General features: G+C 32.7%; 1 protein-coding gene across 3 annotated transcripts in view; it reads left to right on the top strand.

Annotated features, from left to right (window-relative positions):
- The window catches only part of LOC143252024 (vacuolar protein sorting-associated protein 54-like), a 116,686-nt gene that overhangs the window by 30,831 nt on the left and 67,015 nt on the right, over positions 1 to 18,840 (top strand). For all 3 annotated transcript variants that reach the window (XM_076503554.1, XM_076503552.1, XM_076503553.1), the window contains 3 exons: positions 1,162 to 1,196; positions 2,942 to 3,079; positions 17,147 to 17,289. In XM_076503554.1, coding sequence (XP_076359669.1) covers positions 1,162 to 1,196; positions 2,942 to 3,079; positions 17,147 to 17,289 — 316 coding nt within the window. The remainder of the gene's footprint in view (positions 1 to 1,161; positions 1,197 to 2,941; positions 3,080 to 17,146; positions 17,290 to 18,840) is intronic.

Raw genomic sequence — 18,840 nt, 5'->3', positions numbered from 1 at the left:
CACAGTACATGAATTAAGTTCTGGGTGAAAAGCATACCTGTTCTGGGTGTAATGTACAAGGGTGCTAATATTCTATTGGCACAATCATGATCTATGCAGATGCCTTCTGTATAGATAATGCCCTCACCAGCTTTCCAACCTTTTCAATATAGGGTTCTAGCTATATTGTGAGTGCAGATAAGTATATTTTGGAACTTTATATTTTCTAAAATCAAAAATGTATTTACATAATACTTAGCTCCTTTTATGCTCTCCTGCCCCTCCTCTCCTCTAAGAGCCAGTGTTACAGACTGCAGATTGAGTTCATTCAAAAAAGTGATAACATTATCTGAATGAAGTGCCTATATACAGTACCAGGACAGAGGGTGGTATGTTGACATAAGTGGAGAGTGTCACGAGACAGATATCTCTACAGGTAATTAAGAAAATAAAAAATTGAAGCAAATAAGAAAAAAATCAGACCATTGCTTAGATGTGCATAGGAAGGAAACCATAGCATTAGAATAATAGTTGTAGTGTTGTTGTTTTTGAATTTTGTGCAAAACTACCTGAGGGCTATCTGCACTAACCATCCCTAATTTAACAGTGTAAGACTAGAGGGAAGGCAGCTAGTTATCACCACCCACCACCAACTCTTGGGCTACTCTTTTACTAACGAATAGTGTGATTGACCATTACATTATAATGCCCCCTCAGCTGAAAGGGCAAGCATGTTTGGTACAATGGAGATTCAAACTCATGACCCTCAGGTTACAAGGCGAACACCTTAACCCACCTGGCCATGCTGGGCATAGCTGTAGTGTGAGGAGAGGTAGGTATTATTGAAAATACATTTTCAATTTTAGAAAATCATTACACAATAACTAGTTATTAAAAGATATGATTTAAATAGTGTATTCCTTCTAATTATAAAATAGTGTAATTTTAAATCATTTCATGTATATTTACATTTGTGAAAGTTATATATCGAGTTTTTGTACATTTAGTAATTGATAAAAAAAAAACCCTGAAAGTGTTTGAGATGCAATATAGTTAAGCAGAGAATTAAGAACTATTTATAGATTTTTTATTTGTGTGTAGATGCAAACATGTTTAATCAGTTTGAAGTTTCTCATTTTTACTGATCCAAAAAACAACAGAATATTATTCTATTTTTTTCAGATAAAAGACTCCCAGACATAGACACTGTGCCAAAAGTAAGTTTAAGCATGTTAAGAAAAGTGTGTGGGTTATGTTTTACATTTTTAGAGGTAAACAGTACAAACCAAAATATTTAATGTTTCTATTTCACTAGAACTATGTAGAAATATCAAGAATATTGTAGGATGTTTTATTATGTTTGTGACATCTCAAAATCTAATCAAGTAAGTTTAAATAAATATTACTATGAGGTGATTTCTTGGTGCCAGATTTACTGACTTTAGTAAACTACATTTTTTTAATTATTTTTTGCTTTTGACTTACAAGATTTCAATCTTCTCAAACAAAAGCATCCAACACATAGTATGTTTTGAATTGTTTAATACTTTTCTCATTGGGACACCTTCTTTATAATTAAACATGTGATATTGGACTTACTTTTTAGGTCTAACTATATATACTGGGCTGAACCTGGTCTGATGGTTAACTTGACAACTGTGTATCTGTGTTTTGTTTCACATTTTGTAACTGTCTTCAGTTACAACAACAAAAAACTATGTTGTGCACCATTTGGTCTGACAGAAATAGCCTAAAATTTGACTGTTGGTGGTGTTAACTATTTGACTTTTGTCTGATCCATCACTTCAAAGTTAGAGATAGCTATTGCATAGTTCTTTATGAAACTCAATAAAGAAACAGAGTGATAACTGTTTGAGACAGTAGAAGTTTTACATAGAAGAATATGCCTAGTACCTCTCATTCCTTGAACCAGTTTCACTCAGGGTGATGTTGTCATTGGAATGCATGCCTTCTTTAGAACATGGATTGTTGAGTCACTCTTCTGTGTGGATTGAACTTGTTTGACACACTAAATGTCTGATTTAACATGTTCCAACATTAGAAGTTTACAAATTTTTTTTTAACCTTCTGATGTGCCAGGCAAGAGAATGTTCTTCAGTTGCATTAATTTCTTTAAGAAAGGTGTTTATTTTGGTATGTTTTTAACAAGAAATATCATTTTATGTTAGGTCTTAATAAACCACTTGAATATATGGAGCTTTAGGGATTTCATTTGAAATTCATATACTCGAGTTCATAGATTTATTATTATGCTTATCACATGATACAGTGATTACCAAGATAATATAGTTTTATAGGATTTTTCATATACTTTTGACTGTTCTTTCCCTGGAGTGAAAGACACCACGGCTTTCTCCAGTTGCATTGCCATATAAGTGTAGAGATTCTAACTAACAATTAAGTTAAAGGTACATATGGGCTAATATATTTGAAACTGACATTATGAATTTAAAATGAAATATATATATATATTTAAGTGTACCATATGTTTATATTCTTTGTAACGCTAAAGAAGTATGAGAAAACTAAAGGAGGACCAAATAAGGTTCTTTAGGTGGGACATAAACTCAGAGGTAGGAAATGGATAAGGATGGACCCAATTGTACTTGGATGTTTTTATATAAAGTACTATACATGTGGATGTTTATTCCATTTTGATATAAAGATTTGACAAATGTCCAAGTATAGAACATTAAGAATGAGGTGGAAGTAGAAATGTCAAAGGAAACAACAGGAAGGTATTATTTTCTTGGCTCTTGTGTATAATGTGTCTTGACAAATAGTCAAGAAAATATGTAAATGTTACGTGGTAAAGATGACTTTTTGTTTGTACCATAGGCATACTTTGCATTTGAAAAAATAAATTGTGAATTATTCTTGGGTATACTTCATGTTTTATATTGCTAATGTAAAGTTAACATTTATTCTTTCTTTGTTTTAGGTATTCCTTCAGTCAGATTTTTCTCTGCATAGTCCAGAAACCTTTAAAACTGTCTTACCATGGGCTTGTATACAATCTGACCACATTACTGTAGAGGATTTTAATACATGTTCATCCTCTAAGCTATTACAGGAAAAGGTAATTTATGCTGTTATTTGAACTGCTTTTAACCAGTCTTAAGACAATTATTGCTTCCATTCTTTTGATGTTGTACAACTTTCTTAGTAAGAATGTTTTTTATTATTTCTAGGCTATATGTCTAACCCCTATTGAGTTTAATCAACCAGTTATGTTGTTTGGAATAAATATACTTTTTATATTTTTGCAATATCCTATTATAATACAAATATTTTGAAACTGTTTCTTATGCTTTTGATATTGTAAAAAATATGAAAAATTAATAATTCATTGAAACAAAAGTATTGCTTGCAAACATCCCAAAATAACTTTTTATAAGTTGTAATAGCCGTGGATGTGTTTGATTTGGGAAAACAAGAACAAATTTTTCTACAAATCTTCTTTGTCAAACATTTTTGAATATTCTTTGGTTGTTTAGACCAAGCTGTTGTATTTCATGTGGTATGATTATTTAACATTTAGTTTCAGGTCAGCTTATATTAATATATCATTCAGGCCATTTGTAGTAGTGGGGTATGGGTTTATTTGGTCTTGGACATAAATTTTTCAAAAAAATTAGGTTCTAATATTCAAAAGTTCTGCAACTGAATTTGACCACTAAACACTTAATGCTGAACTTAATTGTTAAAAAGACTTAATTACTTCCAAAAGGCAATTTTACCTTTCAGAAGTTTTAAGATTTCAGAATCATTCACATTGCTGATTGATTTCAAACTTCCTGAAAAACTTTAGTAACATTTTGCATATCGGAACACCACAATAATTTTATAAGTGTACGACATTGACTTTTCAGATATTGAGTTTTACATATCTCACATCTTTCTCAGTGAGGGTTGTTTTTGTTTTGTCTACTCTTACAGGATAGGAGTTTTCTTGTAATAGTGCAATGTTTACTTCACAATATATTGTGAAAACCAATCTCTTGACATTTTTATTAAATTTCAACCAGCATCATGTGAGAATTTGACACTGACTGTATCAATGCGTGGATAATACTCTGTTTTTTGCATTTTAAAGCCAACATCACACTATATTAGCTGTATGGATGATGATTTAGAAAAACTCTAGCATTTCATATATACCTACACTTACCTGTACAAGAAACTCAGAATGTGAAAATTTGAAACCTTTTTGTCACTGCAGAAATTATAAGAAATCACATGTTTCAACATTGCAGTTATTTGTATTTGATTAAAAATGTAGAACAATTTGTACAAAAAATCTGTGCAACTAATTGTTGTGACTATGTGGTTATTTGTTCTTAAAATTTTAAATTAATTAAAGGCGTAGCATATTAAATTCATGGATAAAGTGAGAAAATCAATAACTTGTTTAGTATGTTGTTTTTCTTCCAAGATTTTAAACAGTTATAGTCTTATATCATAAACACAACAAATCAAAAGCACAGAAACCATGAGGTGTTCTTGTAGAGTTACGTTTTACTATTTTCATGTTAGGTAATTAATCTTCATAAATGATCATCCATCATATTGATTGTATTCTAATTGAAACTGATTTGTCTGCTCTGTAAGGCATATATAACTTTTCTCTTTTTCTTGTCTTCTTTTCTTGATTAATTAAGACATTATTATATATCATCAGTGTCCGTTGACTTTCACTTAGAATTTCTTCTTATGAAATAATTTTGTAGATACCATCTGTGCATATTTCTTGATTTGATACAGGTAGATTTAACACATATTGAATATATGTAGTAACACCTTAGAAACATTGACAGCAGTTTTATTCATTGTGCTAAATCAATTAATTTTCATATTTTCTTTCAGCTAAAAATTAAATGTTCAGTTTATGTTCTGTGTTGTTGTATTGAGGAAATACAGGAGTTACTCAACTTTTTTTGTGCATTTTAATGGAAATTGCTGTATATTTCTTGTCCCTGACTTTCAGATGGCATTTGTGTTTGTCAGCATAGGAGGCCTTATGGTCTTCATATGTGGATGACACTTTTATTTTTTCATAATGAAGATCACTGTTCAAACTTTTTAGAATATCTGCACTTATAACATCGTACTATTAAACTGACATGCAAGATTATGAAGCATAATAACATATTTTTTAGACTTTTTTGGTAATCATAACATTAATGGATTCTATTATATATACAGAACTATTCACATTTCAACAGCATTATCTCTCTTGTTATGCTGTATAAAAGAAATCTTGTAATAGGCCTATTAATAAATAGAGCTTATAAGCCATACTTCATATATTTTAATCTACATTCTCAAATTTCCTTTTTGCATGATATCCTAAAATGTAATGGTGCCATCAACATTTATCAGAAAAAACTATCAACACTTTTTTAACTTTGAAACTCAAAAATCCACCTAAGCTACCAATTGTACCCAAACTAACCATATGCTCTTGTGTCCTATACATAACAAAGCTTTCCTTTTTGAAAAATCAATTTTAATGCATAATTCATTATCAATGCCCTCAAGTTAATTTCAGATTAATTTTCAAGTTCTCATCATATATATAAACCTTTTTTCTATCAGCTGTCTCTCTGTCTTATTTTCCCCCTTACAGTCTTAACCAATTTCATTTCATCCTTCTTCTGATCCCATCTGTCTTTACTATCTTGAACATGTGGATCAGATTTCCTAAACAAGCATGCCATAGAGAGAGCCCACATCCCCCTCCCTCAGTGTTTTTACTCTTGTCTTTTTGTGGTCCCCCTGAAGATGAGACTGGTGTCTTGTGATCAACTGTGGTTTTATCAGTTTCAATCATTACTAGCTATTGAACAGTGTTATTCAACACAATACATGTTTCCTGGTATCACAGGGTATTTTCTGCCCCTGTCCTTTTTCTCTTGTTTCAGTTTATTCACAGACACCTTCATCACACTCCTATACTTGATTGGGACCTCAGTAAAGTATGGTATACTTGTATGCATGACCCTTTCAAGCCAGTAAAGTATGGTATACTTGTATGCATGACCCTTTCAAGCCAGTAAAGTATGGTATACTTGTATGCATGACCCTTTCAAGCCAGTAAAGTATGGTATACTTGTATGCATGACCCTTTCAAGCCAGTAAAGTATGGTATACTTGTATGCATGACCCTTTCAAGCCAGTAAAGTATGGTATACTTGTATGCATGACCCTTTCAAGCCAGTAAAGTATGGTATACTTGTATGCATGACCCTTTCAAGCCGTTGGCTTCTTGCTCTTTATTTCACTCTTCTTTTGCTTGTTTTTTCTCACTTATTTATGCTCTGAATTTCTTGGACTATCACAGAAAAAGCCAGCACTTTTTCTTTCACATATTGGCTTTTAAAAATAGAGTTCCCCTGTTACACTGTCTCCAGTAAAATACCTTTCCAAACTGAAATACTAGTAAGGATCCAATCACTTTATCTAGGTCTTCCATTTTGTAAAGTTACCATTTTAAAGCTACTGGGGTAGTGTACTGTGGAGAATCCTGCCTGGTCAGACTAAACCACTGGAGCAATAGAAAAGAATAACAATATGGTAAGAAGTGGAGTGATAATAATGTTGTCAGTGCAATATAAGCTCCTTCTTGTATAAAGCACTCATGTCACTTGTGCTATTCTCCTGCTGTACAAGTTTGTTTAGTAGCATTTAGGTGAGCACACTTTATACAATTAAACCCTCTTTCTACAACTAGTCTGTTCACTAGAGTTGATGTGTATATTATCATGTGTAGACAAATATTATGTAACTCTAGTGCTCTCCTCCTGTAGCTGGAGTATATACTCTAGGGTCTAATGGTAGAGTTGAAGTGAGTACACTATACAAAACCAAATGACATTCCACAGGTGGAGTATGTTCCATAGAATCTGATGGAGAGTTGAAGTGTATACATGAATACATATTGCATAACTTATGTGCCCTCCTCTTGCAAATGGAGTCTGTCCTCTAGATTTCTAATGGCAGAGTTGAAGTATGTTCAATTAGTATGAAATTTTGAATTTAATAAAAAGTGTATATGTATGCTGAATGAACAAAGAATTATGTTTCTCATTTGTGACACCCTACACACATGTAAGTATGCTCATATCTGCTAGTGATCTAAACACATAATGAAATATCTTTTTCTGATCTTTTCAGCCATATAAGTCAGTATTCTTTCCCATTCAGTAGAAATTTGCGTAAAGATGGAAACAAAGTAATGGAAGCTTGCTTTGGTGACATATTTCTAGAGAAGAAATGAACAAATTCTGATCCAGTTGCAGTCCTAATTTTTTTTTTTAAACTTGCTTTACTTTTTTTATTAGTTAACTGTATTAAGATGTTGTATGTGATAAGAAGAGAAATGTTTATCCAAGATATTTTTCACTTAGCCATATGAAGTTTAGTGTTGCTGAAAAAGGCTGTTATGCCAAGCTGTATTAAGACAAGCTTTCATTCTCACTGTTAACTTATAAAACTTTGTGCTGTGATTCTTTATTGCAATACCACATTATTGTTGAGCATACCAAAACAAATTATATGAAGTGTATTACAAACTGACATTATTTAGATTCCATTAGGGAGACAATGAAAGGACAATATTTATTATTAAACTTACGTTTTAAATCATGTTATGGAACACTAAAAGGACAATATTTAACATCAAATTTTACATTACAAATTGAATTTGAAAGCAATGAAAGGAAAAAAAATGATAAGTGTTATTGATAAATATCATTTTTCATTGTTCCCTGATAAAACAAAGAGAACATTAATCAATAAGAGGACACCATTAAAAATTAGAATCTTACAATTGATGAGAATTTCCTTCAACCTCTTTCAGAGTTGTTATGTGAAACATGAATAGTATTCCAGAACTAGCTGTATGTGCAAAACTGTTTTTATTTTTATATTTTGTTAACCAGTTAAAAAACATATTCTTGGATGAAATATATTTTAAGTGTAATAATCAAAACAATCATTTACATTTTAAATACATAAGCCTTTCCTTGTTAAATTATTTTCATGCTGTCAGTAAAGTAACATAGACTGCCTCTAGTATGCACATTGTTATTGGGGCTGTATTTCCACAGTGAGAGCTTACCTCTCCAGTTTGTGTTGTACTTGTTCTTGTTTTATTGATTTTGCTACAGCTTCTTAACTTCATTCTCAACTTGTTCAACACTAAACTTATTCCATTCCTGGCTGGGTCAACATTTTCATATACCCCTTTTTCTCTAGTTTCTAAGCTTCTCCACTTTACCTTTTGCAGTAGCTCTTTGAAAGGCTACCCATTCAATGATCAATGCCTTTGTACTGGTGAATCATTAACTTCCATTCTACTGAATTCCAATTCCAGATCCAAACTTTCTGGCTAGCCCAACTATAGTTTATCTTATTTTGACAACTTTTTCATAGGAAACCAGTCTCATCATTGAAATATGTTCATAATTCTCAACCATCTTTTTATTTATTTTCACAGTGACATTTGATAGCTGATCCCACTTGTCACACCTACCTGACAATAGTTTTGTCTGATGTTTTATATTTTATCATTTATAACCAATAGAAAACCAAAGTTTTAATGCATCAAATGACATTATATTGCAGAGAATTGTCTATTTTGTTTCCAGTTCAAATTTTATTGCCATGTGAAGTATATTGGCAGTATTAGTTCAATATTTAATGGCTCTTGTTACACAGTTAGAAAGCCAGAAAACGTTTGGTATTCATAGCACATTATCTGATTTTTTAACTGTTATTAATCTGTGTTTTTTGGTGCTTTATTTAAATAAATAATTATTTAGTGGATTATTACTGTTAGTATAAAAAAAGTAGGATTAAGTGTCCTGGACAATCAACTGCAAGAAAAAGATTGTGTAAAAATTATGCCATTAGTATGAGAAAGTAAGGTTAAATGTCATGAAGAGTTGACAGAAAAAAAAGACACATGTAAATACACTATTTCTTGTTTTTCAGGTGTATTCTTTGTTTATTATTAGAAAAGTAACTAAAATATAAAAAATCAGAAACTTAAGTTATATTACTTAAAATAAAGAATAATAACGAATTTTCATGAAGGATACTCACAAACATCTAAGTTGTCTATGCATTGTGTAATTTGATAGGGTAACTTGAGCACCTCATTCACCACTTAATTTTGTAATTTTATGGCAGGAATATTGATTTATATACAGTTGAAAGGGCAATGAAACAATAGAATTTAAATATAAACAGATGTATACTGTTTCAAGTTTGATGCTATTTAGAATAAACACTTAGTTTTATGTTACAACTTGAAGTCATTCTAGAAAGAAAAAAAGGGTAATTGAATATAGTACTTTTCTCTTTTCACAAGAGTAACTATTCTAATTCATCTCTGCCTCCTATATGGGAACATTTGCTTTATGCATGCCACAAGCCTTCCACTCCCAGATTTCAATGTCTCTCTCATGTAAATTATTATGCATCACATCTCTACCAGTAGGAACACAGTATACTCATATGATGCAAGTGATCCTCTAGGAGTTGCTATGGAACTATCACTTCTCACTTGGCAGTGCTTGTGCATGTATGTGTTTCTTTTCTGACCTGATTTTGGTTTGGGATGCAGTTTCTTAACAAAGTGGTTATATTTTATGAACTACCCAGTTTTCTTTAGAATTACCTTAATTCTACCTTGTTGTAGCCACCTTTTTGTCAACTCTTCAAACATGAATTCCAAAGGTAATCTCACCGCTTCGTGTCTCCTGCCTCAGGTGCAAGCAACCCAGTGGGAGGCTTATCAGTATGTATTCTCAGAGTCCATATCTTCGATTTGTCCATTGCTGGGTGGTGTACCAGTTTTATGTCTTACCATTTAGGTTTGCTTCTGCACCTTTTATTTTCTGTCAGATGGTCAGGGATTTTGCTCTTCATCTTCTTCTTCTAGGACTGCATTTCCATTATTACGTGGATGATTGGGTTCTTCAGGTCCATTCTGAACTGGAGTCGGTCAGTCATACTCTCCAGCTCTTTCATGTAGCTGCTTGGAGAGGCTGGTTAATCAAAGTGTAGAAGTCCTGCCTCCATCCTTCACAATACCTTGTCCATTTGGGTGTCTTTTAAAACATTCACATTGGGCTCAAACCTTCTCTCTGACTTTGTTCTATGGAATTGTTAGTTCACCTCACTTTCTGCTTGCAAGGCTCTTTTGCTTTTGGGGATGTGGTCTTCCATGACACCATTAGTCCACCTATGTCATGCACATATGTGTTCCTTACAATGGCTCTGCCTGATCAATGGAATTTTGCTCAGAATTCCTTGGCTTTTCCTATTACACTTCCTCTTTCTTAGTGGATGATCTGCCTTGGTGGTTGGACAAGACTCGTACATTAGTGGGCATCCCAATTCATCCTCCTTGTCCATGTATACTTCTGTTTACAGATGAATTCCTTCTGTGTTGAGATGCATGGGTCAATCACCAGGAAACTTCAGGTTATTGGTCTGTTGATGAGCAGTCTTTATATTATATCAATATCTTCAAGCTTCTAGTTATCCATTGGGCTTTGGATAATGACCTACTTCTAATCAGACATTTTCTGGTGATGATCAATTTCAAAAATTCAACAGTTGTGGTATATATCAATCACCAAGGTGGCACCTGGTCGAGATCCATCTGTTTTCGTATGTTGGATCTCCTCTATTGGGGCCACATGCACCACATTTATTTAATTACATGCGATGTTCCTGGTGTTTTACATCTTGTGATGGATCATCTTTCCTGCTCCAACAAGATGTATCCAACAAAGTGTTCCCTTGATCCTCTTATTTTCTGGTGGCTTTGCACTCAGTTGCATTTTCCTCACATTGCAAATTACCACTCTTTTGGTCTCCAGTGCATCATCCTCAGGTTTTGATTTTCGATGCCTTCAGTCAAGATTTTTCACATAAATTCCTATATGTTTATTTCCTGTCTTATTGCTTCATTGGGTGGTTTCTTTAATTCTTGCCACTTCATCCAGGGTTTTATGATAGCTCCTTTTTGGTTTCCTTGAATGCAGCAACTCCAGTTATTTCCTTTTGTACCCTTTCCCTTATTCCCCACTCTCCTTTGTTAACCACAGTTACTAGTTCTACATCCCACAGTTCATATCCCCCATCTTCATGCTTGGCATGCTTGGTCCTTAGCAAGAATTCTGGATTTTTCCTGTTGAGTAGCTTGCTATTTGTCTGAAGCCATACGTCTTACTTCCATGAAGGTATATCAATGAAAATAGAAAATCTTTTACATATGGTCCAAATGTTGGAGATTTTTATATGCTCAGTCTATTGTGACAGATATCTGTAAGTTTCTTACATGGGTTTTTGACTGGGGGTCTTCGGTCTTCTTGATTTCAGGTTGTAAGGCAGCCTTGTCTTGTACCTTTCATCTATCCCATTACTGTAGAGTCTTTGCTTCACCTGTCTTTGCCACGTTAATTCATTCCTTCTGGATTCATTGCCATTTCAGACAGCCTACTCTTCTGGTCTGAAATGTTGATGTGGTCTGCTGTTCTCTTACTTTACCTCCATTCAATCCTTATTCTTTTTGTATGTGTTTCAACTTTACCTTAAAACATATTTCTTTCTCCTTTTGGCTTATCCCACCTGTTCATCATCAATGTCACATGCACACTTTACCATCATACCTATCTTCTTTATCTGGATCATTCCTTCCTCCCATCATGGCTATTTGGTTAGGACACTTGGCTCACAATCTAAGGGTTTCAGTTTTGAATTCCCATTTTACCAAACATGTTTATCCTTTTAGCCATGGGGGTATTATAATATAATGGTCAATCACACGATTCTTAGTAAAAAAAAAAGAAACCCAAAGTTTGGCAGTAAGTGGTGATGTGATGACTAATTCCTTTTCCTCTAGTTTTCATCACTAAATTACAGTTGGCTAGTGGAGATAGCCCTAATGTAATGGAACAAATGCAAACCTTTTTCCTGTAAACATCAACAGTACATGAGAATAACTCCTCATTTTTGCCTATTTCCCTTCATTCTGTCTCTGATATCTATCCTCCTCCCAATCTGGATAGACTCTTATGTTTGCATGCCTTTCATTGCTATAATGCCTCCATGGCTTTCTTTTGTAATTCCCATTCTTGACTTTTCATCCTTTGACAGTTTTCTTCATCTAGAGATCCATCCCTTCTACACTGAACAGTTTGATTTGTTGTTTAATCCAGTAGACATGTTTATCATTGTCCCCTTCCCACAGGAATTTGTTTAGAGTAACTTCTCATCAAATTCAGCACTTTGCCTTTTCTCTTGCTTCTTATCTTCTTTGACCACTTGAGGAAATCTTGCAGTCGGGCATGTGGATCATGCCTAACACAGTCATCTCCCATTATTTACATCATATTGCAGTTCCTGCTTATTTGAGTTTTACTTTACACCTGTGGCTATTCTTCACATTTCAGTGCAACTCTAAGACTGGGCTTGTCTGTATTGGTGCTTTCTTTTGTTCCAGGGACCTGTCCTCCACACCTTCATTACATGGATCCTTTCCTTTGGCAAGTAGTACCTGACCAGGTATTCTACATTCCAAAACCCACACTGTACAGCCATGTAGAGTTGTTCTGTTCATTTCATGGCTCACCATTGAGATGTAACATTTTACAAGATCTCTTAAAAGTGAATATCCTTGTGATATTGTGTCACAAACTTGCCCATTTCAGACCATGATACCTATGGACTTCATGGGTAAAGCTGAGGGACACAGCAGCTCATCTCTGTCATACCTTGACTGACTAAATTGGGATAGTCTGCTATTCAGAATTGGGTTTCATCATCACCTTTTGCACCGTCTCAAGTACTGAGGTTTCTCTGAACTTTTCAATGCATTTTAAACCTCTTTCTTCAAGTGGAAGAAAGTTCTTGCAGCTTACCAGTTCCAAGCTTCTGGGGTGGTTGACTGTGGAGGAGTCCTGCTGAATGTGTTCCACACCAAAAAAAAAAAAGCATTCAATACAAAGTAGAGTAATGGTGCTCTGCAGGTGTAGACAATGTGCTATCCTCCAATGTGCATTATACAATTTCTGCAAAGTGAGAAAGAAGTTGAACTACAGTTCACCTCTTTGATGGGGAGGAAACCGTATCCTACCCTCATACAGATGCTGGTACCCCATGGCTGGGTTTTGGATTTAGAGTGAATTAATAAACATGAATCTTCATGTATGTTCAAGGTTGTCTATCTTCTTCCCTTGATTGTGCTTCCTTTGTGTTGTGGGTCACAGAGGGGTAAGGAGAATTTTTCTGGTTCTATCTTTTTGCTATCCTTTGTATACCTTTCTCTAAGGATGTTATTGCTCATTTCATTAATCTGGCTGGGTTTGCTGTGGGGGGAGTAGATTTTGTTTACATAGACATCCTTTTGATACTGAATGTTGGGTTCCCAGATTACAGTATTCTTCAAGTAACACATGTCATGCCCTGAGGTTGGATTTATTCCAGATGGTTTATATTTTGTAATGGTATAATCCACATCCTATCCCTGAGTAGATGTTGGTTCCTAGCATCATAGGTTTTGGATGTAGTTGACTTTCCTAGTACTGTCTGTTGCACCCTAATCACTCTACATTATGGGGCTCCTCATTTGTTTACCTACTTTTCTCCTTTGTAAAATATTGCCTTGTGTATATCTGTTTAAAGGTTCAGATACTTATCCTCCCTCAAGTTTCTCCCACTTGAAAGTGCTCATATCCTTCTTCCATCCTTTTTCTCCACTCTTTTCAGATGGGTGAAGAGTATATCTGGTCTAAAGTGGTGCTTTCCCATGTAAAAAAATTTCCCATATAGGAAGCAGCAGTATGAGAATAACTGTTCTTGTGAGTGGTGAGAAGTATCCATCTGAAATACATTTTCAGTATACAGGAAAATTATAACCTTAGCTTTATTTCAAATTGTTTTTGGTAGTTACAAGGTCAGTCACATTGTAGAGAAAAATAAATAAAATATAAAATTTTCCTGATAAATAATTTTCAATAATTATTTAGGATGTTTTTAGAGATTACATGAATGAAATTTTTCTGATGAATAAAAGTTTTTTTATCTTAAGATTGGAATCACTTTGTGCTCGGACAAGTAAACAGAACTAGCTAATGTTTAGAAATATTTAATTAAAAAATTAATATTTTGTGTACGAAGTCTTATAATGTCAGTCAAATGTTGTTAAAAAAAAAACCACATTGTATTAAAAGTTGTAGTAGGGAAATTGTAATAAGTACAAAATCATTAGAAACTTGATTCATTCATTCAGGCCTGTGTGGAAAGAGTTAAATAATATATCTTATTTATTTCCTACTCTTCAACAAATTACTTCTTTCCTTATGTATTGATTTATAAACATGGTGTATAAGTTACTTTCATGGTCAGTTACAGTGCTGCCTCGTGTACCACCTTTTCATCCATGAGAGCCATTAGTCTTTTCTCTTAATGATCTCAAGTTTCTACAGATCTTCCTAATTGTGGTTGGGTTTATTCTTATGTATCTTACCTTTTCCTACATTTATATACCTATTAACATTTTTTGCTCTATCATCTCTCCCTTTAAATAATATTAATTGCATCAGGTACATTATTTTGTGGTATCTATACCCTTGATACTTCACAGACTTAATTTACCTAGCAGGTCTTTTACTTAAAGGCAGATAAAATCTGATCTTAATTCTTATTCAGAGGAATGTTTTGACATCCTATTAGGACTGTTTGTTTTTATCTTGTATGTATTGAGTGTTTAATGAGTCGTGCATAAAGGCTGTTTATACTGTACAATAAATCATGATCCTCATACCTTGCTCATTTTACATAACAAATGAGCTTTGCATTTGATCTGTGTTATTAACAGTGATTTTCCTGAATGCCTTACAAGTGAATTTTGAGTTGTATCTTGCCAAATTTGCTATCTGGCATTTTGATCACAGTATTCTTCAGAGGATATTTTACAGGCCAGCATCATAATGCTGTATGGCCTAACACTCCTTTTAATAACTGTAAGGGTATCTGGGGCTGTGAAATTATTTGACTAAGAAAACATTATCTTATAATATGAAAGTATTTAAATGGCTTTTCACATGCTACGTATACCTCTGTGACTGTTCTCAATGAACTTCCACTGGTAGTGAACAGGAGATATCATTGTGTGGCTAATAATCCATCAATAGATACCTTTCCTACCTCTTGATGCATGTTCTTATGTAGCATTGGAAACATTGGAGATGGGACAACTGTTCTCTGTGTAATGTTTTATAACTCCAACTAGGATGGGGTATATCTTATAGCTTTATTTTTACCTTTCTTAACCTATTTGGTTGTTCCCATTGTACTTTCCTACTGTTGTTCAGTCCATTCAAGTGTCTTTTTCTATCTTTTTTCTTTATTTTTCCTGGATGTCCACTGACTGGGCAAGTTTCTTTACTTGGCCATTTTTGTTAAATGTGGATTTAAAGTTCCTTAGTCTCAGGAGCATGTCCAGTCATAAATTATTTTTGGTATATTGAGATCTTTTCACTAAAGTTACAGGAATGGTGCATTGCAGTCTGACACTGACCTGTTATGTCACTTCCTGTAACCACTTCTGAAAATGTGAAGGTCTTGCAGATTATTCAATACCAACATCAATACAGTCATTTTTTATGTATTATTTAATGGCTATGAAAGAAAAGAGAAAAATGTATTTTCTGAATGACCTTGTTTGTTTTAGTTTCTTATGAATCTTAGTTCATTCTGCTCATTTTTGTTTTTTTCTAGGTTGTTTCCTTCTTGCCTAAATTAACTCTTTCCATTTAGGGTTAGTTGAAGTGAGTGACTTTGTAACTGCAAAAGTTATTCACACGATAACTTTTTAACATGTTTTTGTATCTTCACAATATTTGACAAGCTTTTAGTAAACATTACCAAGCTTTTGTACCAGAAAATTCAGAATTTTTAATTAAATATTTGTACTTGGGATTTGGAAGTGAATACAGAATCAGAGTGTTGACTGTTCTGACTGCAAAGTGATTTGCATATTAAGATTAAAAATAATTCTTTACATGTAAAGGCTTTCAAATTTAATTTGCATAAATTCTCAAACCTTCTAAATAAATATCCAACGTTTTTTTTTTATGAAGAACCATATATTTTACCTGTTATTTTCTCTAACTAAACTATCAGTTTGACTGACCTTGTAACCACCATAGAAAGATAGTTAATAATTCTAAATTGTTCTCCCCCCTTTTTTTTTATAAATTGTTTGCTGATTGTCACAGAAAACTTGCACCTCTTTATACTTCATTTTATTGTTTTATTGCCCTGTGAACCATGTCTAACTAATAATCCCACCACACAAGTTTTAACTCGCTTGGCAGATGGGTAGCTCAGATTACCATGAGGAATAGTGTAATGTACAAATTGCTCACGAAAATACTTCATGAACGATTTTTTATTTTATTTTTCATTATTTTACATAGTCTTCTCTAATTAGTTTCTGATTTTTGTGTGTTAGTTATTTTTAACTTTAAATAAGGAATATACATCAGAAACAAAATATAATACCTACCTTTGACCTCTCTTCCTTTCCTTTTGGTTGCTGATGAACTTCAGGCCTACTTTTTGTTATAATGATGGTACTAAATAATTTTTAGTTATTTACATAATGCACTTAAGAACACAGAAAAATAACATAAACACTAACCAGCAACCATTATGATTTAACTTGCTTTCTAATCAGGACAAGATTGGCCTAATTTAATTCATTTTCTTCTCAATCTGAACAGTACAAGATAAATTCCTCATCCCAAAATGGTTATTTTGGCCTTTTGTATTTCAGATGAAAACCTGCTTGTTTGTGATATTGTGTTTGTAGAATTAAAATGAATTTCAAGGAGATACTCTCCTCTGAAATACATTCCTACTCATATCTTAGCTACTGGGAGATAATGTAGTAAAAGAAATAAAATGTGTATAGGAATAACTTTTTGTAATGAGAAGTGTAGATTGAATCACTACAAATTTAAAATTAACTACAGAAGCTTTATTTAAACACTTCCAGATATTTGACCTAATAAAATGCTGTGTGGTTAGAATTTGCAACTAATTTTTGTATATTTTTGTTCAGCTTGGACACTATTTGGATATAGTAGAAGTACAAATTGCAAGGCAGATTTCATTAAAGTCCAAAGCTTTTTTCCATGCAATGACTTCTCATGATGCTTTAATGGACCAGTTGACACATACAATAAAAGCAGTTGAGGACCTAAGGTAAGTACTTTGAACACCTATCTTAGTTTTGTGTGTAATGAAGCTTGTAGGTAAAAATGTTTTGTTTTTAACACTTGCAATAAGAATTATTAAATGTTTCAGGTGACACAGCATTCTTTAAGCTAACTATAAAGTGGTGTTAAAAGTTAAGAAAATATTTTTGTGATTATTGCATTGTCAACTTTTTTGTGTAATTCTGGCAACAAAGGACAGTAAATAGTTTTAACTTAGTAAAATATAACTGAATATATTATCTCTCAGAAATTATCTGAGAATCTTATAAAATCTAGAAGTAGTATTACTTTGTAAACATTTCAAATTTGGAATATTGTAACATTCTTAATGTTGAGTCTCTATTCTGATGTATTTGTATTGAACATATAAGACCAATTTAAAGTATATTTCATATTGCCATGATTTTTAATATCTCTTCATATTTAGTTGTCTTGGCACTTTAATAATTAACATTCATTACTTTATTCAGTTTATTTGATGCATTTCTGCTGAAAAAAGTGCTTGTTATCACATGTATGTTTATTTTGTATATAATCTTATAATAAGTATTCTTCACTACTTTTATCCACTAAGAGAGTGTTATATAATTAGAATAACTACTATTATTCCTTACTAAAATAAACTCATTTGCTTTTCAATTTTTTCTGGTGTTAAAAGTTTCATCAATATATTTTTTCAAAAATTAAATTACTAAAAATAACTTCTTGTTTAGCACTTTCTATTAATAGATTGACTATAATCATGGATATAAATTTTTATTTTTATACTTGCTTTCTATTTGGCTCATTTGAAAAAAGATTGAAACAATCTAGTTTATATATATTTTAAATACTTCTGCACATTTTTTAAAAGGCTTGTGTAAATTTCTTTTGCTAGCTTCACATTTTGTTTAACAGGAATGTGTCATAAGATATAAAATCATAGAGGGTCACAACATGTAGTTCGTGATTTGAAGTTATATCTGTGATTGTGTTTTACTTAACTTTAGTGAGTGTGTTTTTGGCAGAAGTTTTGATAAAGAACCTAAAATGCCAGTGTACAAATATATTAATCTTAAATGAAAGGTATATAAAATAATCTGATGAGCATTTTCTTACAAAAATTCAATCTATCTGTTTGTTCGTTGGGTAGCTGTGTTATCATACTAACAGTGGATGTAATAACATTGGAAGTTACTTAGAAAGATGTATTTTGTGCTTATGTAGAGAAGTTTTACATTATTGAACCCCGAGTTATCACTATAACCATCTCGAGACGGTTCACAGGTCAAATGCCATGTCATCATGGTTGTTTACTTGCATTCAAAATTTTTATTTAACTGCTATTTTATAATTTATCTCCTAGAGTTTGGTATCAAACTGTAGATTATAATTTTAGTTTTCATATTGTACATTATTTAATTGTTTCATGCGGTATGTTGAATGCAGCATTGATTCGTATTAGATGTTTGTGATATCAAACTACAAAGTCTTTAGTTTTGTATGAATTATTAATTCAAATTACCAATATTGTTAAGCTAGAATATAAAACAAAAAC

Source organism: Tachypleus tridentatus, chromosome 6 (genome assembly GCF_004210375.1).
Source record: "Tachypleus tridentatus isolate NWPU-2018 chromosome 6, ASM421037v1, whole genome shotgun sequence".
Taxonomy (NCBI): domain Eukaryota; kingdom Metazoa; phylum Arthropoda; class Merostomata; order Xiphosura; family Limulidae; genus Tachypleus; species Tachypleus tridentatus.
Note: the sequence above shows the minus strand (reverse complement) of the source record. Positions and strands in the feature narration are given on the sequence as shown.